The sequence below is a fragment of the Larus michahellis genome, chromosome 8, assembly GCF_964199755.1.
Source record: "Larus michahellis chromosome 8, bLarMic1.1, whole genome shotgun sequence".
Classification (NCBI taxonomy): Eukaryota; Metazoa; Chordata; class Aves; order Charadriiformes; family Laridae; genus Larus; species Larus michahellis.
The window spans coordinates 29,858,532-29,886,079 of NC_133903.1; the positions used below are offsets into that span (position 1 = coordinate 29,858,532).

General features: G+C 40.3%; 1 protein-coding gene across 17 annotated transcripts in view; it reads right to left on the reverse strand.

Moving 5' to 3' along the window:
- The window catches only part of RC3H1 (ring finger and CCCH-type domains 1), a 78,175-nt gene that overhangs the window by 34,156 nt on the left and 16,471 nt on the right, over positions 1 to 27,548 (reverse strand). For 11 of the 17 annotated variants that reach the window (XM_074598599.1, XM_074598594.1, XM_074598603.1 and 8 more), the window contains exons 2-11: positions 20,881 to 21,247; positions 13,405 to 13,528; positions 12,100 to 12,339; positions 10,796 to 10,971; positions 9,745 to 9,945; positions 8,467 to 8,599; positions 6,213 to 6,331; positions 4,605 to 4,717; positions 1,299 to 1,580; positions 767 to 984 (exon numbers count right to left, since the gene is read on the reverse strand). In XM_074598599.1, coding sequence (XP_074454700.1) covers positions 767 to 984; positions 1,299 to 1,580; positions 4,605 to 4,717; positions 6,213 to 6,331; positions 8,467 to 8,599; positions 9,745 to 9,945; positions 10,796 to 10,971; positions 12,100 to 12,339; positions 13,405 to 13,528; positions 20,881 to 21,111 — 1,837 coding nt within the window. In that variant the 5' untranslated portion in view covers positions 21,112 to 21,247. Of the gene's footprint in view, positions 1 to 766; positions 985 to 1,298; positions 1,581 to 4,604; positions 4,718 to 6,212; positions 6,332 to 8,466; positions 8,600 to 9,744; positions 9,946 to 10,795; positions 10,972 to 12,099; positions 12,340 to 13,404; positions 13,529 to 20,880; positions 21,248 to 27,279; positions 27,409 to 27,548 lie in introns of those variants that run through there. The other 6 variants (XM_074598605.1, XM_074598600.1, XM_074598590.1 and 3 more) reach the window with 2 other exon arrangements.

A 27,548-nucleotide genomic window follows, 5' to 3' on the forward strand; every position in this document is an offset into this window, starting at 1 on the left:
CTTTTTTCCCGCTTCAAAATGCTCTGCAACTTTCTCAGAAATGGTTTCCCCCTCCCTTTTCCTTTCTAGGGTTTTTTTCCTCCTTTCTACTTCTTTCAGTCTTTCATTCCTTATTTTTCTTTCATATTAACTTCACTTTATGACATTTCTCTCTCCAATGTTACATTGCATAAGAATCATTCCCTGTCTTTATATATAGCCATACCTTTTCTTTTTAATCCCCTTCGGTATTATCTTTCTCCACTTGGTGTCTTTATACTTAGAACTTTTCCTCTTATTCCCTTTTTTATGATGTTTTCTTTTTGGTGCCCAGCCCTTCTCTAATTTCACTTGCCTCTACTTATCACATGCATGCGCAGACATTTCCAAAACACCCATACGCTTTTCATGAAGGACGTAAGTATTTCACCCCTCAAGCATAAACCCCTCTGCTGGTTAAGCTTTATTTCCATTTTCCCAGAGTCAAACTGAATTAAGTTTTACCATATTAGATCCCTTACCCAGCCCAGCTGAGAAGAACTGAAGAAAGAAGGATTTACTACACTGGACGCATACAAACCTCTGTTTTCACTTGCATTAAAGTCCTCAGTCAAGGCATAAAAAGTCTGCCAATTTCCATTCTGTTATGCCATCGCCACATTAGAGCCTACAGTCCACGTGACAGGCAAGAGAACTCCAACTTAAGAGCTGAAGTAAATACCAGAGCGGGAAGAAAGAGCAAAATCAAGATGAAGATGAAAGATGGAGAGCTTGGTCTCAATCTTACCTTGTTGGTAGGGTGCTGGCTCAAATGGTGGGGCAGCTCCTCTAGGATCTTGATAAAACATATCTGCTTGCTGAGTATTATACAACTGAGACCCTCGTGGTACCATTTGCAACTGCTTGGTGACAGACACCGAAGGCAGATCTGTTGGTGCCCGAGCAGGCACAGGATGAGGGTTCACTGGTAAGGCAGAAATAGAGCTCTTGGGGACAGACTCCAGTCTGAAAAGCAGAAAGACGGGACTGTTCATTAAGGGCTGATATAGCACACTGTGCTTTAAAACACTGCTCTTTGCACATATTCACCTTCTGAAGGTTACATCGCCTTCTCCAATTAAAATATAAGCAAACAGGGAAGTAAAGTAGTTTAGAGTTTTTGCTTTAGTTTTCTACTCTACTGTTTAATCACTTCAAAAAAGATGACAACAAAACCAAGAAGAACCTGTTCTGTTTCTTTTCTAGAGAATGGGTTTACTTTGTTTCTACTACATATTTACACACATGACACTTTGAATAACAGTTAGGAAGACCCGTACAAGTCAGGAGGGGATCCAGGGGCACTGCTACTCAGATGGTCCATCTTCCCTGGCTTCAGAGCAGTTTCATAACCGGAGTCTGTCCCTCGAGAAATAAGTTGCGTCACCGTGCTGCCTGTTGACACAATTCCATTTGGCAGAGCAGTAGTTTTCCTATTGGGCAAGTCCACTCCCCCTTCCTCCGAGAGGATAGCTCCTGAAGGTAGGCCCACCTCATTCAGTTGGCCCAGGGAGGCACTCAGGGGTCTTCTGGGAACCAGACGCTTGTTCATTTTACGGAATCTTCAGAAAAAGAAACCACACATCAAAAATTGTAAAAAAAAAAAAAAAAAAAAAAAAAGGAGTTTCATTTCCAACATTTTTCAAACACAGATCCTACCAAAAGCTTCAAGTTTGAATTCAAGTTTCCTAAGGGCTTGTGAGAAGTTTATTACGAGTATCTGCCAAGACTACAACTTCACCGCTATTTGAACTGTTGATAGTGGTTTCAATCGGAAGAACAAGGATTGATTTTTAACGGCAAGTACACCAAGAATTCATAGCTAAACTTCAGACTGCAAGTCTAAAAAAAAAATAATCTTATTCCCTGCACATATATGCCTTTCAACTGTGCAGAAGAAAACCAAACATCACATAAAATACTACCTATAGTAACAGAAGCTTCAGAATAAGAATCAGAGACTATTCAAGCCTATCTTATTCATAGAAGAAACTAATAGCAGAAAGTTACAGTGATGAACTGATTCCCTTTTGCACCATTTGTCCAACAATAAACCAAACCAAGCCTTTATTGCTATGTGAATCATAGAATGGTTTGGGTTGGAAGGGCCCTTAAAGGCCATCCAGTCCAACCCCCTGCAATGAGCAGGGACATCTTCCACTAGATCAGGCTGCTCAGAGCCCCATCCATAGCTGTGATAGTTTTAAAGCACAGATTGTTAAAATTTATGTTACTATACCAATATGCAGCTTACACTGCTTGCGTCGTTTGATAAATTAGGTGACTGCAGAGGTAAAAACTCTATGAACACACGGTAATTCCAAAACTTTCACTGCTTCTGATAAATCTGAACAAACATGAGCCCTTTAACAACCGTTCCAGAAAAATCAGGAGACTGATGGTACCAGACCAACGAAGATAGCAAATTCCAGAGTTGAGGGTCCTCCACTAAAGATCCTGACATTAGCTTAGATACCAGAATGGAAGTGGGAGGGCGTATTTGTAGGTCTGACTGCTCCTGCTGCTTCTATTGCAGAACAAGAGGCCATTTCCCATGCAAGAAAGTTTCAGCAGGGTTGAAGCCGACACTTTCATATCATTTCTAACAAGCAAAGCAAGTTGGTAACACAGACTAGGAAGTTACACATGTTATTGTAGAAAATAAAAAAAGGGGGCAGTTATACTCCATTATTTAATCTTCAGATAATCTTTATGTTTGCCCACATGCACAGTATTAACAGCAATGCAACAGAAGGAAAAAAGGGTTTTTGTTGCTGTGGGTTTTTGTTGTTGTGGTCGGTTCGTTTTTTTTAGACATGCAGACAAAGTGTAATATTGCTACATAGATTTGAGCTCCTCATCTAGAGGAGTTCACTGATTATCTTCTAGCCATCTTCCTAACTCTCCATCAACACCCCAGTTTCCTGGATGGATTAATCTTTACCCACATAATCAAACTATAAATTCAAGCTACATAGTGTTGATAGTAGGCATCATTCAGATCGCATTAAAAGGGAGCGAACAAAACGGGTTATCATACTCGCCTGTGCACACTGGGTCTTTGTCCCTTGCCAAGAGGGGAACCAGCTGCAGCTTAAGCAAGTCGAAATTAGTTATAATTTGCTATCTGAGGCATTACCACACATTTCCCAATTAGCCTTCCTGCAAGCTTAAAGCTACATATAGAGATACAAGAACTACACAGCAACAGCAGTGCATCTTACTCACACTAAACATTTTTAAAAGGAGGAACACTAATGAAACATCTACTCAAAGGAATTAAGCAAAGATAAAAGGTACGCTGAAGAATTGAAACTCAAAGTTCCCCAACCGCCTACAGAAACTGCTGCAATCTGAAATAGAACAAGCATTCACTTCACCCCACAACAACTTTATTACTAAGGCACACATGCCAGTCTGGATAAAATAGGCCTCTTCCACCTACAAAACTGACAAACAGTCCTTCCTGATACATACGACTGTAGCTCAGAGGCACTAGTATTGACTCACCACCTTCATTAGCCACCCAAACCAGCACTACCAATCTCCATTTTATTACCACCATGACAAAAGGGGGATAACCCCAACTGTTCCTGCAGAACATAAGTATCAAAGTCCTATCCTCTGTTCATTTGAATAACTGCCTTTTGTCATTCTAACACCACATGATGCTTCGCTCTTTTCCTCCTGTTTTGCCAATGCACTGCATGATGGTTATAGAGCCACTGAACTGCCATATTAATGCTTCAAATTTTAGATTTTTAAGAAAAAAAAAAAAGGGCTGCATACCATTTCCAAATCTTTGGAGTTTTCTTCTGATTAAGAAAAACCCAACCATCTATTCTTTAAAGAAGTTAATGATTTTAGCCCCAAAACTAAGTGATATACACTGCATGAAATCTATTTCTTTTTATTTAACTCTTAAATAATCCATTTTACTTTCAAAAAAATGTAAACAACCTTCAGAACAGCAGCAACTTGCTCTTGGATAATCAGGTGCCCCCTCTAAATCTGTAATGAATGTTAATCTGAGTGCAGATTGCACTGCATGTGCAATCTCTCAAAAAAGTTTCAAAGAATAATTGTTGCAGAAAGGAAACTTGCGATGCTCATCTTTAGCTCTCTGAATAGCCCTAGCAGCACAGAAGAATCAGAGAGCCCCTACATCTGGAAAGCTGACAGCTACCTACTTTTCACCTGAACCTGAAAATTCAGCAACCTGAATATAAAGGCAAGATGAGAAATACACACAAATAAACCACCATAGTAGATGCAGTCAAACAGCATGTTTAGTCACACTTAAGAAATACGAAAAACAGCCCACCTCCAAAATCTCCAGTAACACTTGTGTAAACATCAAACTTTCACAGCTGCATTACTACTGAGTAAAGCAAAATATCCTATATTTAAGAACAAACAGTTCCAAAACCTAAGAGATGACTGCTACAAGTTTTTCACATTATGTCTTGCTAATATAACAGGCAAGTTACACCTCCTCTCCCCATTCTTGGGTATATGATATGATATATACATATGCACTCTTATAGGTAAAATGGACTGATTCCTACCATAAGAGGTACACTTACTTTTCTAGCTCCTCCTGTGAATGTGCAAAGGTGCAGCTGGCCCCTCGGGGGCATCCTCCTCTCTGTTTCATGTCTCGGCACATGTATGTCTTGTACTTGCTGTGCTGAGGAGGCTGACAAGGTTAAAGAAACCAGGTGAGATACCTGAAAATAAGTGCACTCAACCACTCTTATTAAAGGCCTGATGTTTGATGATCCTACACGGATTCGCAGGATATGGGTTGTCTTCTGTATTTTTCTTACTTAAGTTTTCCAAGAAACGACAACTTAACTGCAATCTAGCTGTCTGCATGTACATCCATTTGCCAGACTCTTTAAATACATTGAGAGAAGGCCAGAGGTGGTCTCAAAGACATCTAAATTCCTACAGTTTCTATGGCAGAATTAAATCAGAGGGCAGAAATAACCTATCAGAGTTCCCACCTAGAGAAAGGTCTGTAAAAGTAAACTCTTGCTTTCTGAGAAACTCAGACAAAAGATTAAGTCTGTAAGAAGCCATCTGCAAACCAATTTTTTTTTTTCCACATCTACTGTAGTAACATAGATTTTAGGCAGAGTGTACATAAGCTCCACAGCCCTCTGCTGGCCACTGCTGCCAGCCAGCAAAACTCTGCCCTGTACTCAGCAGATGTCCCCTTTCCCATTTGGGAGGCTCTGGGTTCCCTTCCAAGCAGCACAGCATGTACCAGGTCTGGGCAACCGTTTCACCAGAACAAAACCCCTCACTGTTTTTCTCACCCCGATTTCCACTTGTGTATTCCTACTGCTTTCCTTTTGCTGGTAAGAGTGCTCACTAGGCATCCCAGTGAATGCAAAAAGGTAAAACAGCAGAAATAATTCACTCTAATTTTGACTCTCTATTTTTTTTTTGGCAGAGAGAATCTTCCTACTAGTTCAGCTCCCCGAACCAGCTCTCCAAGAGGATGAGTGCCAAAGCAAGGGAGGGAGTGGGAATGTGTGACAGGCAGCTCTGTCTTTCAGCAGCAGCAAGCATTTATATCAACTTAGCTGTACAATGAAATGAGATCAAAAGGAACGTGTGATAAGATAGCTATGAGATAAGGTAATATATATATTTGGCAACACCATTTAATTTCTGAAACAAAAAGTTTTGTTTCAGGAACTTGGATGATACCTTTATATGAAGTCTTCCCAATCTTCAAACTTAACAAAGCATTAAGCACAGATGCAAGAATCATTTAATTAACACAGAGACATTTGGCTGAAATGTGTCACATTAAAACAAACCCAAGAAAATTCCCACAGATCACAGTGCCAGGCACCCCAGCTTCTCTTCCCCACCCTCTAGTCATGAGGGATGTTTATTCATTTCCCTAAGCTTGCAGCTGGATGAGACTGTTTTCTTTTCATCCTAGTGAGCTGTGCAAATTAATGCAACAAGTATTGCGGGGGGGGGGTGGGGTGTGTGTTGTTTTGGGTTTGGGTTTTTTCCTTTCTTCTTTCTTTTTTGAGAAATATGACACAGCAGTGATATTTCAGATCAGCTCCTCAAACTAAATCTCTCCAGATTACATTAGTAAATCTCTACTATTGGATACAGCCAATAAAATTTAGGGATAAGCATTTCCTAAATGATTTAGCTTTTACCTGTTGCTGATCTGTTCCCTTCTTGCTGTGATTCTGGATGTAGTCAACTAAGCCATGAACCACAGTCCTCACAGCAACTAGTCCGTTTTCCAGTTGTTCCCATGTTGGAGGTGGAGCATCTATTGCATTGACAGCAAACAGAGAATGTAAAGAAAAGTCAGAAGGATTTGCCAAAACCAGGTACAAAGACACCACCAGTATCACTAGACAACCAAAAAGATTTTATCAGAAACGCGTGTCATCAGATAACAAGCGTTCAACACCTTAATTTAGGGATATGTACCACTTACAAGAATAAAGCTACCTATAGACTCAAGATTGAACCACACACAAAATACCAAATGGGCTGGCAAGACTGTTACTAGCATGTCAAATTACTTCCTTTTACCAAAACCTTTCATATCCCACAAAAAATCCAGAGTAAATGAATTGTAAAAACTCTGCATATAATGAAAAAAAAAAAAACAGGCTGAAAATCCCTCTTTGCATTCAGACTCCTGGAGGTAATATTCTGTAAATACCAGCATCACTGGCCTAGATCATGCTGGCACAGCCACTGAATAGCAACAGAAATTGATGCCTCTCACATGGAAAAACGTCACAAGGCAGATCTATGTACTAGACCACCGTCTGATGCAGCAGCATGAATAAATCGTATAGTCTTAATTCTATAGGGGCACTTGTTCTTTCTAGACAATTTACTTTTCTAATAATTTAATCTGTTCCAGCAGATGACACTCCCACTCCCACCACACGCCTACACACTTTGCTGCAAAACATCGGACCTCAAAGCGCTTCACTGAGGCATTTCAACATCTTTAGCACCATTACATTCTATTCCGCTCACAAGGACTCAATTCTTCCAGAGGCACTTCAGCACACCTATAGACCAGCAGGGAAGCAACTTAATAGCACAGAAGAGAAACAACAAGATCAGAATCACCTATTGAGTGAGGCTATTAGCGATTCCACTTTCTGTATCAGTCTTTGGCTAACAAATTTGCAGGACACACACAGTTTTGTCCCTGACTTGTTACAGCCTGAAAGATTTGCGAAGAATGCACTGCATCTCTTCTAGCTGTGAAGTACAACCGGTCTTCATCTGACAGGTAAGTTTATTTGTTAAAACAAACAGAAACTAAGAACTATAACTTTTAGTCTCCTGAAGTCATAGTTTAGGCCTTCACACTATTTTGATATTAGTATTGATTTTACAAATACTAACGACTATAAAATAGAACTTCAGCCACAAGGCTCTCCGTCCTGTCCCTTCTCTTCTGCCTCAGGCAGTCCATCCTCACAGTGCTGTCAGGTTTTTCAACAGTTTCCATCTGTCAACAGCTTAGATTTTATTTCCCAGTTATATTCTTTCCAACTAACTTCCCCTTCCCAGACTGTCTTTCACACCTTTGCAGAATTACATATCACCAAGAGAAATATTAAATTCCCTAGGATAACAAATCTTTCTTGTCCAGACTGATTTTTGCTTAGCTTGTGTCCCTTCAATCTATCAAAATTCTACTTCGGAATCCAAAACACGGAAGATGTCTTATGATTTTAAGATGCCTCTAAGAAAGTCCTCAGAGTGCAATGTCTCTAGGCTAGAGACCTCAGATCAAAAACTAGTACCCAGAATTTCTAGAATAAAGAAAGAGACATCCAATTTTTAGATCAGTCAATGGAAGTCCTCAATCTGGTGTTTTCTTGAAGACTTCTCCTCTTTTGTAAACAAATTATTTGCTCTAATAAAGAACTGGAGAGAAAAAGATAGAGTGAGAGATAAGGCTCTGCATTAAGCACAGGGGTTCTATCATTCTTCCTGTTGCTTTGCAAATTTGATTTCAAATAGCAGCATGTGTACTAAAAAAGTGAAAAAGGAGGAAGCTAAGACTGCTGCCACTCCCCCAATTAACATCACCCAATATAAAGCATACATCATGTAACCTCACAGAATTATATGTATTCAACATTCACACCCATGCTCACCCAATACTGTCAAACAAGGAAGCTCTCTTCAGAGAAGTGGTGAAATTACTCCTGCCATACTTCCAAATCTATTTTAGCTTCAGAATAGTTCAGTCCCTCACACAATTACTGCTGTTTCCAGGCTGGTTATGAATGCCACTCAAGAATCTTAAGTTTATGAGTTGGGAGATGTTTCCTTCCACTTACTGAACAGGTTTCAATCCTTCAGCAGTGTTAAGCTCCCCCTGCTAAAATAAGTTAAACGTTTTTATGAAATATCTAGAATTACCTGGACTGGGATCAATATTTGCCAGGAGCTCTAGGTGAGGTCGAAGGCGATTCAGGTTAGCTGGATCTCCAGTCCTCTGAAGAGCAATAGTTAATTCCTGAACACTCTGTGCAAACGAGGCTGGGGTCTGCAACTTAAAAAAATTATAATAATTAACTTTCTACAGGCAAAGCAACCTTCATAGTTTCTGAATGCTGCTCCACAAGCTCGTTAAGAGCTGTCTTCTAGAACTGCAGTAAAATGTTTTTCACACAAGCCCATTTCAGCACTTTCTATTAAATTCATTCTCTAGCATTAAATTAAGAACAAACAATTCTTTGACATTGCAGGTTAAAATACAGCTCTAAACAGACAAAACAAAGGCTGATATTGCTTCTAGCAGCATAATCTATTTCACCCAGAAAAAAACCACAGAATATTAGAAACCATTTAATTTACACTTCTGAATAGTCTAATATCTCCAATCCCCAAATCAAGAGGTTTGCACCCTGCTTTAAACTGAGTACAGCAGACAATAAAGAACAAGGTAGTTGAAGGATAAAGGCAGTTAGCAATGTTCCATTTACTAACATCACACAATTTCAGCATTTAAAATCCTTTAATTCTACCTAGGTCCTTCAGGAGACGTCTGGCAGGACACCTGAAAAGCTGGGCAAATGCACAAATACACAATCAATCAGTCTTGAAGGTAATGCTCCTGCACGGCAGCGAAACCAATTGTTTCACAGCTTTTGTAAACTTTCGACAAACCCAACTAATTTAGGCACTTACTTGTGAATCCCCTAATATAAAAGCCCATTTATCCTATGTTCCTAAATGAAAGGAGATCTGGGCATTTCCAGAGGTCAAGTCATTTTATTTAAGAAATACATTTCCACTTCTCTTACCTACTTCAGGTATAGACTAAGGGACTGATTTTCTTTCATCATATACACTAGCTTCCTGCATGGAAACATGAACCGTTAACCTCTTGTACTACACTGGCAGTTGTCAGCTGTTCAGAAAGGACCCCTCCCAAGTGTGTAGCTAACCTTTGTTTCCCATCTGCAGAAACCAGTAAAGTAGAAAGAGAGGGCTGGATAGCAGAGGGAGCAAGATTCATCAGGTTACAAACGTATAATCTCATTATTTAGGCCATATAGGTTTTGAAATAACAGTGCAAACGATTAATGGATAAAGTGAGTACACACGGGCACAATTTGTAAATCCATGTTACAAGCATTTAAATCTACTACACTTGCAAACAAGACAGACGGGGCTGATTTTAGGTGGCTTTACCTTGTCAATGATAGACTGCATGTGGGATTTGTGAGACTGGTCTCCATATAACAGTGAGGACCACTGATCCGGTGCAATGCGTAAACCTGCTTCCATGGCTATTTGAACTATCTGGGAATCATGTTCCCTTCTCAGAGCTTCATAAGTCCGAAACTCCTCTTTCAGTTGCATCAGGGAGGAATCCTCATCTCGCTTTGTCACCTAGTGGGGAGAAATGGGCCAGATACAATTAAGCAGGATAAGCCAGAGATTATGTAGAGTCCAATGCAAGTGAAATCTTCAGTCAGCAACTAAGTTCTTCCTTACAAACTAAACCGAACTACGACACTATGCAGTGAACATTAGCCCTACCAAAATAACGTGCTCTTCATAAAGAGGAACCTCTATGAAATGGATAACATACTTTACTCAGACTCTGACTCAGATATTGGTGTAAATGTCACACTTCCTAAAAAAAAAAAAACCACACACACTTTACAGCGTCCACACCTTACTTCTCCAATCAAGGTATTTTGGTTGTATTGCAGAATTTTGTTTGAGGGTACAGTTAGCAGCAACAAAGCATTCTTCTCCTCATTTAGCAAAAGTGAATGACATTTAAGTTGAGCACCTAGGAAATGACCATTTAATGCTGTGAAGTACAATAAGCAGCTTAGGTTCTCTTTATATAACTCTGATATCCAAGAGCCTCATACTTCTTTTCTAACCACACCACCATTCCATTAACAGAACTGTGGATCTTCCAGCTTTAAGCCTCTCCTAAGGAGATAAGCTATACTGACTTACTGGTTTTGTTCCTGTGCATCTATCACACCTGGATAGAGTAAAAACCTAGCTTTACAGCTTAAAGTTGCAATTTCGGCCTACATTGCCATCATAGCTGTATGACAAAGAACTCTCCAAACACATGTGGGACTTCATAAGTAATACTTCCTATAACTATACATCTTTTTAGGCACACTTAATGTTACAGGACAACGAAAACTGAAAACGAAAAAACACCACAATTTTCATAGCATTATGAAATCTCCAAGCAGAATCTTCTTCATACCTTAAAGCACGAGGCTCTGTAAAGAAGCTGGACAACATGCCCAATGCTAGTTTTAGAAGCCTGAGGAAATCGCGGCTCCAGCCTCTGAACCACAAAGAGAACCAAGACCTTTCGTGACAACGCAGATCCATCTTCCAGAGCCAGCAGAACCAGCTTTAAAGCCTCCTCTTGCATTGCTGGTGGAAGGAAAGTGCAAAGAAAAGAGACCAAAGATGAGAGAAGACCAAGAAAGACTTCTGCAGTTTCCTGGTTCCCTCCAAGTGGGAGACCTGCTACAAAACTTCCCCAACACACACACAAACCTACAGACAGGAAAGGAAGCTGAGCAAGAAGGGAGGGAAAAGAGAGAAGGAGAACTTCCAGATTCCCAGACTGTAACCAGGAAAATAGGACTTTGTAATTTTTATTTTTTTTAATTATTATTTGTTCTATATTGGGTACCAAATGATAGAAAGACTTCTTCGTACCCGTTTATACTTCTTTCCATTATTAACATAAGAGTTTTCCAAGTGGATTGTCTATGTCCCACACCTATACCAGCAGAAAAAGCTGACAGGCTGAGGAAGGGCAAGGCTGGTTCCCATGCAGGTAAGAGAGCAATTAGTGCCCACACAAGTAAATTAGGTGCTGTAGTATTGCATATTTTGCTAGGCAAAAAGCCTCTCTTCCCCGCAGCGGTGTAGAAGTTATCCCAAAGTTAGTCCTCCTTCATTTGTTTCAGTGGGGAAAAGCTTCTTAATTTTTTTAATTTAAGAAATTAGCTTCATAATTCCAGGCATTATTTTTGTTGGCCCTCAACAAGTAAAGTCTACATTTTCAGTAAGAAGACTCCATTATTTTTTTTTTAAGCAAAATTGATTGATTTAGCATTCTATGAAAAGGAATTTAATTTCTAAGTATGTAACTTCTTAAAAATGTAACAAATCTCTCCCCACAACTGTTCAGTATGTTTATTACCCTAGAAAAGCAAAAGAAGCCATGTCCAGTCACTTCTAGTAGCCTTATTTTTTCTAGAAGGGTCTTACTTCTTCAAAGAACAGCAAGTAAGAAACTGATTTTATCTTATCACAAGAACAGAAGGACACACGTTATTCATAATTTTACAAAAGACTTCCAAAAGCACTAAAAATGCTAGAAAGTCCATGACAGCAGCCCAATAGATATATCATTACTTCTGAAGACCTACTATTAAGAAATTAAGCCACTGCCTAATAATATCAGTCAGGCAATTTAACACCCATTTGTCAATCCTCCTCAATTCTGAATTACTTCTACTATAGAAGCAGTACTGTGACATGACCTACCTGGTCCAAGGAACTGGCAGCCTCTGGCTCTCACTGCAGCCCAGAGGTTGGAAGAGAGCTGCTGAGGGTTTTGATGCTGAAGAATGAGCTCTGTGACTGTTCTTTCCCCAAGCGACCGTGCTGCACGCATGGCTCTGATCCGCCCTTCTTCCTCCACCAGCTGGCAATGAACTAATGTCACAAGTTTCCTTTGCATGGGACGACTTAGCACGCTCTGAGTAGTACTGTTAAGACCCACACCTTCAAAACAAAATGAAGTAGAAAAGATAAAACTAAACTACCTCAAATCTCCTTTTCTTATGCCAGCTTTCAACCACTGAACTGCAGAAGTGCAAACCCAGTTCTCCTGATGTCCACTTTGTTAAACAGAACACTACACAAGGCATACCAAAAGTTCATTTTTGTCAGTTTGTTTTACTCAGCATTAAAAGCCAACAGTTCCGGGGAGTCAGCTTTCCCACAGGTTTAAGTCTCATGATTGATTTGGGTCTCTAAGAAGGTGGAACCTCTAATGAATTCTCTCCCCATGTTGGAAGTCTGTCCTACACCCTCCCATACAGATTTTCCCAGGTGTCCCTTCAAGGGTAGGGTCATACTGCAGTATTTCCCTTATTCACAGGCTTCAGGGATCACTGCCTTCTTTGATATTTGTCCACTTTCACAAGACATTTAGGTTTTTTATCTATATCTGATACCTCCATTGATTTGGCCTAGTCAAACTGAACTTGCGCAAGTTCAAAGCTGTTTGGGTGATGTCTAATTATGTGCAAAAACTGTGATTCAGAAGTGTGCCGGGAGCCACTGAAACCAGGTTAAAGGAAGAAGTGACTCGATAGATATATGGCTGCCATACTGAGTTTGTTACACAGCACAGAACTTGCTCGTCGGGGCACTACTACTCAGAGCAATACTTTCTCCTTTCAGTTTATTCCCCCTCCACAAACAAGCTGCATGACTACCGTTATCTCAAAGCAAAGCAGAACTCAAAAAAGCCCCAAAAACAAACACCAGAATTATTTTTCCTTAGTCTGCAGAGGTCAACTCAACTTACTAAGGTTGTCTCAACTTACCATACTGCAGCCAAATACCTTGTCCTTTTTTCAGTATTATTTTTGACAAAATGACTTTAAATTCCCCCCTCCCCCTAAGTGAAGACATAACTTTAATGCTTAGGAAAGTTGTTGCAATTTGTTTCTAAACAAGGTCTATACCCATTTTTCAAACAGACTGACTAGTCATTTGGATAATTTGGTTTGCATCTTATTTCTTTCCAGCTTTCATTTTCAAAGGAAACAATGCAGGAACTACCTCTTGCGCTGCTGAGTGGTTTGAGGTACAACGCTAGTTCTTCCACACATTTCTTGCCCTCCTCATAATGCTTGGTATCTTCAGCTCCACTACATAAAGTAATCGGCTGCTGCTCAGGAACCTGAAAGGAGACGACATGTACATCTATGATGAATACACCTAAGTGGCAGTCACACTTACAAACACCACATCAAGCTTGTTAATATCAAGCATTTCCTGTTTTGTTCCCCTTCTGTGCGTTTTCTATATTAGTAAGCATTTTTCAGCTTGTTTAACAAACAAGTAGCATTTAAAAAAAAAAATCAGCAAGAATTAAGATTAAAAGTGTAAAGAATTTATGGTTAGCAGACTTCTTTTTAGTGGCTGACAGGAAATAGAAGCAGAAGACTTATTCCATGACAAAAAATATCACATGAGAAACACGGCATTTCTTATAACTATAAAACTTTGGCTGAAATAACACACATACTGAGACAACCCCAAGGCTGGCTGGCAAAAAAAAAAAAAACAAATGAAAAAAAGTCAGAACAGATCAGACAAACTCTGTTTTGCAGATAAGTACAGATTCATATCTAGGGCCTCAGCTCTACAATCATCCAGGGATAAGTGATAGGAGCTACTTGGATTAGTGGGATAAAGACTTAGCAGCAAATATACTAGGACACCCTTGGAACGTATTCTGACTAGACCCAATTATCAAGCAGCAAGATCAGGTTATACTACACAGGACATACGAACACAAACTGCAAGCATTAATCTGTCAACACAGGCCAGTTACATTCCTGGGTTGGTTTGTTTCGTTTTGTTGTTTGGGGTTTTTGTTTTGGTTGGGGTTTGTTTGTTTGTTTTTGTTTGTTTTTTTTGATTGTGGCATTTATTTCTTCATCCAGGCAGTCATCAGAAATCAGGATTTTTCAAAGGAACATTCGGGACACACACACACCCTCCAAGCTATATTTTTTTTTGTTTTCCTCTAGTTAAATTCTTAAAAGCTTTAAACAAATTTGGGGGTGCAGTATAGCACTGTACTAATGTTTCTTCAAAATCATTATTCAGCAATCAACTCAACATATGATAGTATAAAACTGAAGCACAAACAGATCTCAGACTTCAACTTCTCCTTCCAAATCAAGGACTACCCCAGGGGCAGCAACAGCACGCTAATCCCAATAGCTGCTTACAGGGACCAACCCAGGCCCTCCATTTAAAAGCACAAGCCTTTAATGCCTGAGTTAGACAGCTACAAACCCGCTACACCTTCACGTGCTACCCAGCCATGTGAAGAGTAGCATTAGGACAGCAGCAGCAAATAAAAGCAGTGAATATACATAAAATATACATATAAACACACACATATATATGTTTGCCACCACCAATGTGGGCAGGGGCTTTCCTATCAATTTTAATAGCAAGTAATCTGTTTCAATTGTAAGATCACACTTCTACAGATTTAGACAGCGACACTCGCTAAGTTGCTCATTTGACACATGCTGCAAAGTAAAAAGTTACTAGCTACGTAACTCTTGCTTTTACAGTAGATGACAACAAAAAGTCTCAGAGTGGAACCTATCAGCTATGATTAAGAGAGTTGATACCACCCCAAATCACAATAGCCTGGATCAGACACCTCCTCTTTTACTCCTATTAAAGGGAAAAACAAAACCAAGTTAAATCACTCCAACATTAGCCTAGATGCTTTTCACAGACTGCAGCTGACTTGTGAAGTTTGGGGGGTTTTTTGTTTTTGTGTTAATTTTGGAGATGAAGTGGCATTTGTTTGGGCCAGTTTGGTTTTTGTTCATGTTTCTTTTCTGTCTGTAAGCAAGGAAGTTTTCAGCAAAAGGAAATTTTGCAACTGTATTTTACAGTGGTCAGCCATAACTGCTGCAAGAGCAACAGCCTCAGCTGGACTGGTTTCTTGGGATTTATAAATAAATAATATTTATTTATTTATAGTAACACTTTCAATATTTGCTTTCATGTTAAGAGAATACACCACCTCCTTTTCAAAGCCACTGCCATTTTAGCAGTCTGCTTCTGTCTGGGAAGTTATACAAGCAGAACTTGCTTATTGATCAAACAACGTGCATCTCATGCATTTGTGCCGAGACAGAGACTACAGTGTCTCTGCCCTATTTACTGCTGTAATATGTTTTGTGCAAATTCCTATTTACTACTGCAAGCACTCAATCTGGCACTGGTGACAACCTGAAATACAACTACAGCATCACAACACGCAGCAGCCAAAGCGGGCTTGGAACAGACATGGGATGGGAAGCCGTGTTCAGCCCTGGATTTCCATCTTGAATTAAGGCAGGTTTAGGACACACTCCCAGCAGCAGTTTGGAATGCCATCCACAGCACAACTACACCAGTGAGACACAAAGATCGGGCAACCCACAGAAAGTTTCACCCTCCCCCAGGAAAAAGCCAGCATAGAAAAACTTCCAAGAGTTAATCAAGCTATTCAACACTGTATCTGCACATCATGCCCACTTCTCTTTGCAAAGAAAGCCTCAATGTAAAAGTCCAAAAGCCTTGCACAACAGTACTTTTTGCAAAATGAGCCCAAAAGAGATTAGAGTTTAACTTTCACCTTAAGCTGGAGCAAGTGTAGTACTGAACAATAAAACAAGATGCTTATTTAGTGGTTTCAGGAGTCTTCACGACCAGAGAATGTATTTCGCCCCACACACACTTCATCTTCACTCATGTGATGCACCTCACAGTGAAACTTACAAATAATTTGCCCTTTTGCTCATTCCATTATACACACTTCTAAGACTTTTTAAAATATTTTATGATTAGCATGGTTATAAAAACAGCATCTACTGAGAGAAAAATGATAAAGACGTGATTCGTAACAGTGACAGAAGATCTGAATTTTAATTTTGGCTTTGTCACGGAATTGCTGAGGGACAAATGAGAAATAATTCAACTCCAAAGCACTTTCACTTCCCCTGTGCAGAATAACCTTTCAACAGCATGCAGGACCCTATGGTCAGTTTACAATGCCTCTTGAGAGCCTCAAAATAGACGCTCTGCAGAGCGAGTTCAGTATTTTCATCCTCATTCAATATTCCATTCTCTCAGACACCACACCCTTATCGCAGCTTTCACTGCAAATATATTTACATAATATAATAAACACCTCCCAAGGGGGACTAGAACAAGACAGGAAAAATAATCTCAGATGTTTAATTACTTTAAATGTGTGATTATTTCTCATGCATCTGCCTTGGCAATGACTGCAAGTGTCCTGGCAGTGGAATGCTGCCTGTCAGCATGACTACTTGCAGCTGTGGGAAGAGGCCGGTTATGACGGCAGGAGGAAGGGGACCAGAAAGAACGCTAAAGCATCATCTCATACCAGGCAGCAATTTGGAATTGGTGATTTAAGTATAATTTGATGAAGGATGTCGGCTTGAGTTGTCACTAATTACCATTAGACATCTAATTGCACAGAACAAGAACATGCTAAACAAACCAAACCCCTTTTTGTCCGGTTTGAAAACGTTCCCCCCCCATATTTTTTCACCTGTGAATGGATGATCTGCTTCCTGCCAGAAAAAAAAAAAAAAACAAACCACAAACAAACCAACAACAGCAAAAAAAACCCAATCCAAAACAATAAAACCCAAAGCCTACTGTCTTCAGTTCCTCAAGAGTTTGTACTAAGGACAACTTCTTCAGAGATAAATTCCTCTTTTGCGACACCTCATTTCACCAAAAACTGCAATATAACATCATCAAATGTGCCACTAACATCTCTACAATTGTAATCTTCCTCTTTTGAAAGGGCTGTGAGTTAAGATCACTCCACACGTTCTCTTGTCATATGCATGGTTCCATTGCCTAATGCCTAGAATCGTATTTATCATGTCCAGCAGGAGACTATGAAAGAAATTAAAGTACCACAGGAATTTCTGTCACTTAACGTCACCTGTTTGGAACGTGCACACTGTTGTTTCATGTGTTAAAAAAACAGGAGGGAAGAGATTAGATGACAGATCCATGATTATGCACCTTCAAAACACTGGCCTGGTGAACGTTTGAAATAGTTGCCTATAGTGAGTAATATGTGGATGCTTGAATAGTTAAAATTCAAAACCTTATTCCCATAGAAACTGGCTTAAGGGATTTCTTTACCCAGGAAGTTTAAAAAGCAAGGTATCCCATGAATGCCTTTTTGATTTGTGTTCAAGGCCATTGTCCCTCCCTTCCCTCACAATACGCTTAGCTCCTGCTTAGGTGCTCGGCTATTTCCAGCTCTCCCCGGAATAATAATTCTCATCTTCCCCTTACAATCCCTCCTTGCTGCCATCATCTTACGTGGCTCAACTTAGCCATATGTGGGCTGACCTGCCTTCCAGAACAGACCCCGTAAACACTGGTGATGTGTACCACTCTACAAGTCGGGGAACAGGAATTTGTGTCCCTGTAACAGTCAATTTTCACATCAAGGGTGGCTACAACCTGGGTAACAGGTTTCATTTTTGGAAAGGGGCGGGGAGAGGGGAAAACTGAGAAACAGCCTGTAATTCAAGTAAGAAACCAACTCTTCTCACCATTAAAGTGATGAAACCTACACAGATAATACTATTGTCAGAGAAATAGGTTACTGCTTCCCTAGGCGCCTGTGTGATAAATTTAGTACATCTTCCCCAGAAGTACAGTCCTGCTTACTTCATCTATTGTGCCCGTGCAACAGCCAACCAATGTGACTTGCCCTGGAATCCCACCATTGCTGCCAGTCACAGCAGAATATATTTGTTTCTTCAAACTGCCTGGTCTCCTCCTCTGCCTCCAGCGAAAAAGCGCTTGACACTCATGAATGCGTGAACTTCTCAGAGCCTCCCCAAAGGGAATAGAACAAACTGTTCCTCCCCCACCCCCCCCAGCCTGATAATAACAGAAAACTTGGGTTTTTTTTAATTTATACTTTAAAAATGAAAGTATTACACATCTTCATGGAGTCAGGTTAAGGTGTATAGGGGTTTGTTGGAGATTAGGGGACGTTAATGACACATACACCCTCCCGAAACTAAACCAAGAAGTGGAACAAGAAAATGGGCTTTGTTTCATTAAAGCTGTTGATGCTACTCATGGTCCATAAGCTGTCTTACTGCTCACAGATTATTTTTATTGATATGTACCAAAAAGAGACCACCTTCTTAATGGGATAAGAGTTAAAAATTACTGTAGTTCCTCTAAAGTACTTTTTTTTTTTTTGTCCTTAACCAAGACTTTTTCTGTAAAGAGATAAAAAAAGGGCCTTAGAGAGACTATCGGAAAATAGCAACCGTTTCCCTGTCCTTCACTGCAAGGTAGTACATAATTCCTAGTACTCCATAACGTGGTGAATACTACTACAGGTGCCAGGAAGGGAAAGGGAAAGAAGAGAAAGGACAGCGAGGTATACTGAATGCTGATTTCATTCACATGCTTACTGAAATGAGGAGCTGGAAGGGGAGGTGGTACAAATTTCTCTTAAGGGGAAAGTTCTTCAGCAATAAAAACACAGCTAAGATTACCAATTATTGTTTCAGTAACAGAATGCAGCGAGCAGCACACATACAAGAATGAGTGACAAATAAGGGGAAGGGAATACTGTCTCTTTTGGAGACATTTGCAGCTTTAAGGTCACCATGAAACAAGGTCCTGTGAATCTTGGTCACATAAAAATCTAAGATACAAAAAGGAGCACAAAAATTATGTTATTAGTTCAATGTCAGGACCTAGAGTTCAGAGCACTCTCAAGAGAAATACAAGACAATAATGCCACTCTTCCTTCTTCATAACTCACACACATATGATGAGGAAACTCTGTCTGCCTAACTAGCAAAATCAGAATAAAATTCTAAATTACCTGTAACAGAGGTAGGGTGATTTTCCGTCTCATTCCAGAGGACCTTGTTTTTATGGAAATTTTAATTCAGGCAAAGATCAAGTTAAAACTATCACATAGCTTCTCACAAAGCTTAACAAACACACACAAAACAACAGAAAAATGCATGAGGACATTTATCATAAATGCAGACATTTGGATACAGCTGGAACTATTCTAGAAACTCCAAGAGGAAGGAAGAAGATATAAGGGAGAAAGAGAACCATGATATTTATTTATGGCATCACCCACAGGTTTCACACAGCTTTGAAGCTCTTCAAAGATGGCGGCAGACACATACCACAGAAATGGATGCACTCAGTTGCATCGCCCTCTCCTGCAGAGCAGGATAAGTCACACAGCACAGACAGAAACACAATTTTTAAACTTCTGAAATACACCACATTTAAACTTCTATGCCATACACCACAAAAGAACAACAAATTAGCTACATTACTTGATAAACCAAATGAAAAAAAAGTGGCAAAACCATGTCTGGATCTCTAGGTCACAGTACCTAATGAAAAGCATCGTAAGAAATCTTTCTTTCCTCCACACCTGCTAAAGTTCCTCTACAACGTTGCTCTTTTCTTTTCCCTGAGCTATGCATCTCATAGAATTTTCTGCTGCCTCAAACTCAGCTGAGCCCAGACGCAGAGCGGAACAGAACAAAACAATAACCCCACTATGATAACTGTGTCCTGTCTGTATTTTTATTCCTCACTCGTAAGTTAGACATGACTGTCCCTCCTCTCCCCAAGCCCACAATCCTGTCCAGCCTTGGGAGGTATGGGTCACAGGAAACTCCCAGTGATCTAACCATGATAAGCTTACGCCAATTTAAGTCTGTGCTGCAACTGAACAGGGTGATCCTGCTTTCCACACATCCCTGCCCCTCTCCAGAGGCTGCCATCAGTACCAGTGCCACTGGAGTACTCAACCGCACTGGGTCACCTGTTCGGCTGACCTCACGAGTACCCATTCCAGCAGAAAAGGGTGTCTCTGGCAGTCTCCCACTCACCTATATGGATTTAGATTAACATGTCAGCTCAGGAAATTACACTTCCAGAGCAGAGGTTCAAATGAAACATAAGGCATTAAAAAGGCTACTACCAGAAGGGTCTGTCCCACTTCCCTTACTCCCTGCTCCTGCTTTCAGAGCAACCGATCACAAGTCCATAGAGTGAATATGGTAAGGCAAGTAACAAAGAAGAATGGCTTCGCATCAGATAAGCTCATTCATCCAGTTCATCCTTTTGGGAGAGCATGGCTAGATACAAGTTAGGGAAGAAGGAAGGGAACAGATTCAGTCCTTTCCAGTGACAGTCCATGGTTACACTGAATTACATGTAGCACAAAATCACAGTCACCAACCGACAGAAGCAAGATTTGAACTGCTGTTCCAGGCACCTCTACTACAGCACGTCAAAGGTCTAAAACCCGTATTTGTCAAAGTCAGCCTACAAAAAGGTAGATGTCTACTCTACACACCATTAACACAGAGTCATATTGTTTATTCATGAATTGTCCATGTAAAAGAAGGAAAACAACATAGAAACGGAAGTTTAAAAAAAAAGTGCCAATACCTGAGCACCCACTAGCTGCAGCAAGGCTGAGTTCACAGGAAGGAGTTCAATGTCTGTATTGATAGTGGTCTGGTCAAAAGGGCATGCCTTACGGTGGAGCTTGTTGAGGCACATCTTGCAGACAGTGTGGCCGCAACCCAAGCTGATGGGCTTCCGGATTGTTTCGTCGAAGGTCTGTGTGCAAATTGGGCAGGAGAGAAAATCCGTCCATTGTGGAGCTTGTACAGGCATTGCTTCAGGAGTTAATTGACAAGACAAAAATCTAAAGCACAGATTCCACTGGAATCAAAATCTTCGAAAAAAAGTTTGTTTGTTTTTAAATATCTTCTGTAAGTACAGACAGTCAGCACATAGTGTGAAACATAACCTAAAAGAAAACAGAAACAGAAAGTTAGCATTCTCTACTGGAACTTGAAATCCTTCGTGCTAGGTAAATACCACTTGTAGAAGTATAGCTGAACTAGGAGTGCAGTTCTGACATTAGAGGACTGAGTCACATCTTGCTTTAATTCCAGCTAGTTGTCTCTGGCACTGGAAAAGCCACTTAAAACCATTTCTGCTATTATACAGCTTTCAACAACAACAACAAAAAAAAAGAAGATAGTTATCTCTCTCACTGAAGATGTCAGACTAATTAGCTTTTGGTTTTTATGTTCTCTTTTTTCTTTACAAATTAGCCAATTAACATGAACTATCAATTTGAACTAAAAAAGACAATTTTTGAAGTGGTGTTGTGATTAGTCCACTAAAATATTTTTTTTACAGTATTCAATGTAGATTTTAAATAATCTGCTTAGACAAGGCTTTAACCAAAACCTCTATCACAAGCAAGGTTTCCTCTGAGTTCAGTGGGCTCTGAATTTGCACACAATGACTCTGCAGAGACACCTGAGCTGCCATAACCTCAAGAAGAAACAGATGAATGGCTCAGGGTACAGTCAGACACCGTCTGCATGCAATACGGCTCACACCCATCGCTAGGTAATACTACAGACTGCTTCTACAGCACCTTCACACAAGCTGATCTGTACAGAGCTGCATGGTACCACATGAGCTTATCTGGTCACATCTCTGTTCCCCTGGGAAACTCCCCACATCGCTGGGTATAACTCAGCATTGATAATTTGCCCACAGTCTGCCCACCAACCAGCTCCATCCCTCGAAAGCAGAAAGGAAATTTCTAGAAGTCACTGTGGACTGGAAGCTCGACAACTGTTTTTCAAGGACCCTCTTCTAACCCTGATTTATATCATTAATTGCCTAGATAGAGATTATACTGACAGAAAAAGTAAAATTTTTAACACATTGAGAGATTACATCGAAACGCTAGAACAGAGGAGAATCTAGGAGGTCTTTATCACTTGGCACTTTTGAGTCAAAATACTAAAAGGATCAAATGTTACTAATTATAAGGGAACAGAAGCTAAGACATCTCTTTGGGACAACAAAAAAAATAAATAAAAGCAGAACTCCACATGTGAGGAGAAATATAAAAGTAGACAGATAAAGTGATATGAAAAGAATCATTATCAAAAGGAAAATTAGTAACAAAAAAAAATTCTGATGTCTGGCTTCCTTTCTATCACCAGTGAAATTAGCAAAAATCTGTCCTGGTCACATAGAAAACTATCTGTTTGGTAGTAAATCTAAATCCAGCAGCAAAACAACAACAACAAACCCACTCCAGGCACCCAAATGTGTTAGTTTCACTATCCCACGCACCACTGGCTCAGGTTTCCTACCAAAGAGTGGGCACTCACTTGCTAATAGCTCTTTAGAGAGAAAGTTCTTATATAAGCAAAACAGCAACCTTTTATCAAATCTTAGCTTAAAAAACAACTGCAAAATTAAATTCTCAATTCTAAGTAAAAGCAGAGAAAAACTTCAAGTTAGGACTTGTGCAATTCAAAATCAAAGTATTTTAAAAGAGTAACAAAAATCTAATGCTAGAACAGAGACTCTGAAAAGCCTCAGGCTTTTTTCCAGAATTTAGTGCAATGTTGTTCACAGTTAACGTCATTTCGCCAAGGCAAACAATGAAGAGTTACTAGTTAAGCTTTTAGCCATGTTTCATCAGCAAAATGTTAAAAGCTTAGTTCTAAAGCTAATAAAAAATTTTACTTCTATCTTCTAAAGACAACGTACAATGCCACACAGCCACTGTTTACCCGCCAACAAGGAATCAATAAGAAATCAATACTGCCCAGACAGGGTGGGACTGAGGAAGAGGCACTGCATGTGGTTAACCCCACCACCACCACACAACTAGAAGACCTGCCAAGGTTGTTCAGGGCTGGTCGCCCCTCCCCCCCCCCCAAATGATTTCTTCAATAGCAAATCAGTATTTTTTTTTTCCTCATCTTGTAAGCAAACAGCTAAATCATTCCCATTACTATTGTATCATCATAAACAAAAGGATAACACCTAAACTCCTAAGTTACTTGATTGAGCTAACTGTCTAAAACATCCCGGAAACTTATTTTCAAGCCTTCCCCCCTCCTTGGCCCCTTTATATATTTTTAAGTAAACCTTGGCATCAAGTATCCCAGCCAGAATCATTCTTTTTAAACCAAATCTGTAACAGAAATTACCTTGAAACTCCACAAAAATCCTTCTGCACAGAGCAGTACACAGCATGATAAATCTGGTGTATGCATTCCTGTGCTATGAAATACCATTTGAGGTTCAAAATCTAAGAGCTGAATCATATCGCTTCCTTTCTACCACACTGGAATTAAAATATCCACCAACAATTTCCCAGAGTCACCTGCAATTCAGAAGCAATTTGAACAATCTATTTGAAACATTGTTTATTAACCAAACATTAAGGAAAAGAGCAGTTTCTTAATAGCTGAGAAAACCTAAAACCAGAAGCTAAGATGAAGCTACATCAATCTATACTAAAAAGCACGTGCGGACATGGAGACTCCACCATCCGAGGCTCTGAACTGGAAAAAAGGAGTTGAACACAAATTCAACATGAGTTCACTAATTAAAAAAAATCATAATAAACAGAGACCTGTTGTTCCTACCTGTACCTCTGGCCACTCCAGAAAACTGTTGTAATGAAATAGGTCATATTTATTTACAATCTCAACAGTTGAAGGAGAAGTTTGGGGAGTCTCAGGAGGGAGGAATTAGTGGCATCCCTGATCCCTTATCAAGGCAGGTCTCAAAAGGATGGAGAACAACAGAAGCAAAGCTTACATACAAGCACAACTCTCAGAAGGGTCCTAACGAGCCCAAGCCTGGCACAGAACTGCCAGAATGGAAGGGCACATCATGCGTGACTGGAAACCCCACAGCCCTGACTGTGGATATGCAACCACTAGATATGCATGTTTCACCAGTGGGTGACAGTTCCCCCTTACCCGTGATGGGCTTCTCTCCTGCCCCTCATTTCACCAGGCTCTGCAGCGCCTGTGGACACATACAGGTGCCTAGATGGCCGAGGGAGGCCACAGATAGCACTGACAATAGAAAATACGGCTGGAAGAAACCTCAGGAAATCATCTATTTCAGCACGGTCTAACTGCTGGAACAGATGGCTAACTGGCTTGATCCAGCCAACCTTTTTCCCCACAGGAGAAAAGAATAGCTGTTTGAGCAAAACCTTGCTCTGCTAATAAATCTCCCGAGCAGATCAGCACATAACTGCAGAATTCCTCCTGTCCCAGGTAAGAGGGGAACAGCATCACCGGGACTGAGGGTTCGAGCTGCATGCGTACAGGTGCTGGCACCAAACCAAGCACTACTGCTGCCACCACAGCTTTCCACATACACGGTCCAGTTTTCCTGCTGCATCTTCAGTCTTCAGACAAGGAAGCAGAGTCAAGCATCAAGATACAACATAAATCTCTCCCAGGCACAAAGCATACAGATGGGATATATGTGTAAGAGGTGAAGCTGGGAAAGATGTGCACCTTTCTGCAAGGTTTGTGGCTTGCTATGACCTTGGAAATGACTGGAACAAAATATTCTCTAACTTCAAAGAACTACTTTAAACAGGAGAGATTACAAACTGCAATAAAATAATGGCAACAAGACAGTTTCACTATCACAGGCATCTATTGGAACCATCATCACTAGAGAAACAGAACGATTCCTTTTATTGATAAGGCAGGAAAAGCATGTTAACACTTTCATGGTACGACGCTTTTTTTTTTCTTTTCTTTTCTTAAATGTTTCTCTCCAGCATTATGCCAGAGGTAAGAAAAATACAAAGAATGCAAACATTTATAAGAGACATGCTTATTTAAATAAAATCCCCCTTCACATAATACTATGACATTTTTAACCCACACTCTCTATCAGTTAAGTATTTCACACCTGTTAGCTTCCAACACTTTAAATATATATACACACACTTTTTTGTGCATGATTGAGGAAAATAAAGATATCCCTAAAAAGACGCATCCACAGTACATAAATTGGAGGACAAGACGCTGTAATTAAGAATGAAGATGCCCAAGACATAGGTGTTGAATACTACCCTGGGACCAGAGACAGATTTATTTCATTATTTGTGAGTTTGAACATACGAAATACCTGTATGCAAGTCCCCTCCTCCTGAATAGCCCTGCCTAAGCTATTTTTATCCACACCTAGAGGAATCTGAAAAAAAAATTCTCCTCTCTTCCGGGCACTCCCCACCCCCCAAAACCCCTTGAAATTCCATCCTTCAACCCAGACTGGAAATGTCACACTGTAATCAGATCAGTGACCCGTCTCCTCTGGGACCCTGCCAGTGCTTCAAAGACAGACAGGATCATTCTATAAACCAACAGTACAACCGCTCAATGCTTTATCACATTCCTTACTCTGCTGTACTATAACGCCGAGGGGTAACGCGGTCTCCTGTCCAAGCTGTCTTTTGTCTGTGATGATTGGAGCCTTCCACACGCAGCTAGAAAGCCTTGCAGATTCAACCCTCAGGAATAAAGTGTTTTTGAAACACAGAACACTTTGTGCCGACAACCACTGGCATCAAGTTTTGTACATGATGACACACAGGAAAACTCTCTTCTGCTTTCAGTTAAAACCCAACTCCCTTTACATTAATTGTACTCTTGGAGTCCTTCAGTACAGGTACCAAGTATATACTGACTTCTCTCACAAACATGTTATTTGGACCCAACGTGTACTGGACGAGCACAGACGTATCATGTGGCACTTCGTCATGCACAAGCTCGCACTGATCTTTCCCAGCAGCAGTCGGCAGTCAGTCATGTTACAGTTTAAGGCAGATGACTCAGCACACCTACGGGGCACCCTCCGCTCTGTTTCTGCCGTTTCAATATACACAGCTCGGAAGAGCATTAACCTGCTCCCATGTTTTTACACATCTCTCTACAGCATTTCACTAAGCTTTTCTTACACAAGCAGTATCATTATCATCTTGACATTTTAAGATCAGAATTCTGAATAATAGTAAATTTTATTGTCTGCTTTTATTATAGTCCTGAAGCTGTTTCATTTTTGCTGAGTCTTACTCAGAAATAAAACAAGCAGAACTTCCTGTAACAGTTAAGAGCGAATATAGAAGTAAGCCTATTGAGTGCAAAGCTAAATGCTAAAGTGGCTCCTCACTGCCAAAACAAACACAGGCTTGCCAACCGATCTGCTCACGCAAATACAGCTCTTGGCTAATCTACAACTTAATCTAATAAAGAAAATACCATTTTATTAATTCTTTTAAACTCTTACTCCTTAGTAGCAATATACACATTTCTGAGAAAAAGTAGCCTAGCCAAAGATGCGGTTCTCTCTCCTGTGAGACTGGTTCTGTGATACATTAACTACTTCAAAACCTCTCTCATACTCAAGATTAAAAATAAATCAACAACCTAAATTAACAGATAATAGTAAAACAATTCCTAACTAATCAGGATTACCAGATACCCATAGAGCAATCCTACCCAACAACCAGACCCCTCTGTACTAACCTAATGACAAACAGGTACCACCAATTTCAACTTCACAGGACCTATTTAAGTAAATAATTTTTCCATTCCAGTGTGCTCCATGTAATAAACAGCATTTCTGAGAACACTGAAGTATCTCTTCTCGCTTTCCTGAGGAGAAGTGCAGGACCTAATGCTTTAAAAAGTCCTGAGTTTCATTTTAGCAATAAACTGACCTGACAACCCATGGGAAACCCTGACCAGCCAAAACTAAGGGATTGTTTATAGAGACTCAACACTTTGTTCTCAAAAAGCATGCTGAAGTCACACACACAAACAGCCTGTACTGCCAACTTCATGGTTCACAGAAAAGGATAAATCATGCTAGGTGTGTTTTCCATATCTAGTTCCACAGAAAGACCTCTGAAAAAACTGAAAAGAGAGAGAAAGCCCATGCCTGATCAGAGAAAAGTAGGTAGAAGAAAAAGCTTCTTACCTCTGCCCTGGGACCTCCATGAACAACACTAATACAATACGCCCAGAATAGTATTTCTGATAGATTGAGATTCTTTTTCCCCCTGCTGTTTGCTCTCTAAAGCTTCGCTGTACACCGTCAACCGAGGGCAAGTGCTCCACTTCCTCATTCCTGGGCTGCGCGCAGGCCCGCTCGCAGCCACGCTTGCTCTCCAGCACCACTCAATGCTTGCCCAGGAGACAGAGTTCTGGAACAAAAGAAATTCCCACCCAACAGCAAATCCTGGAAGT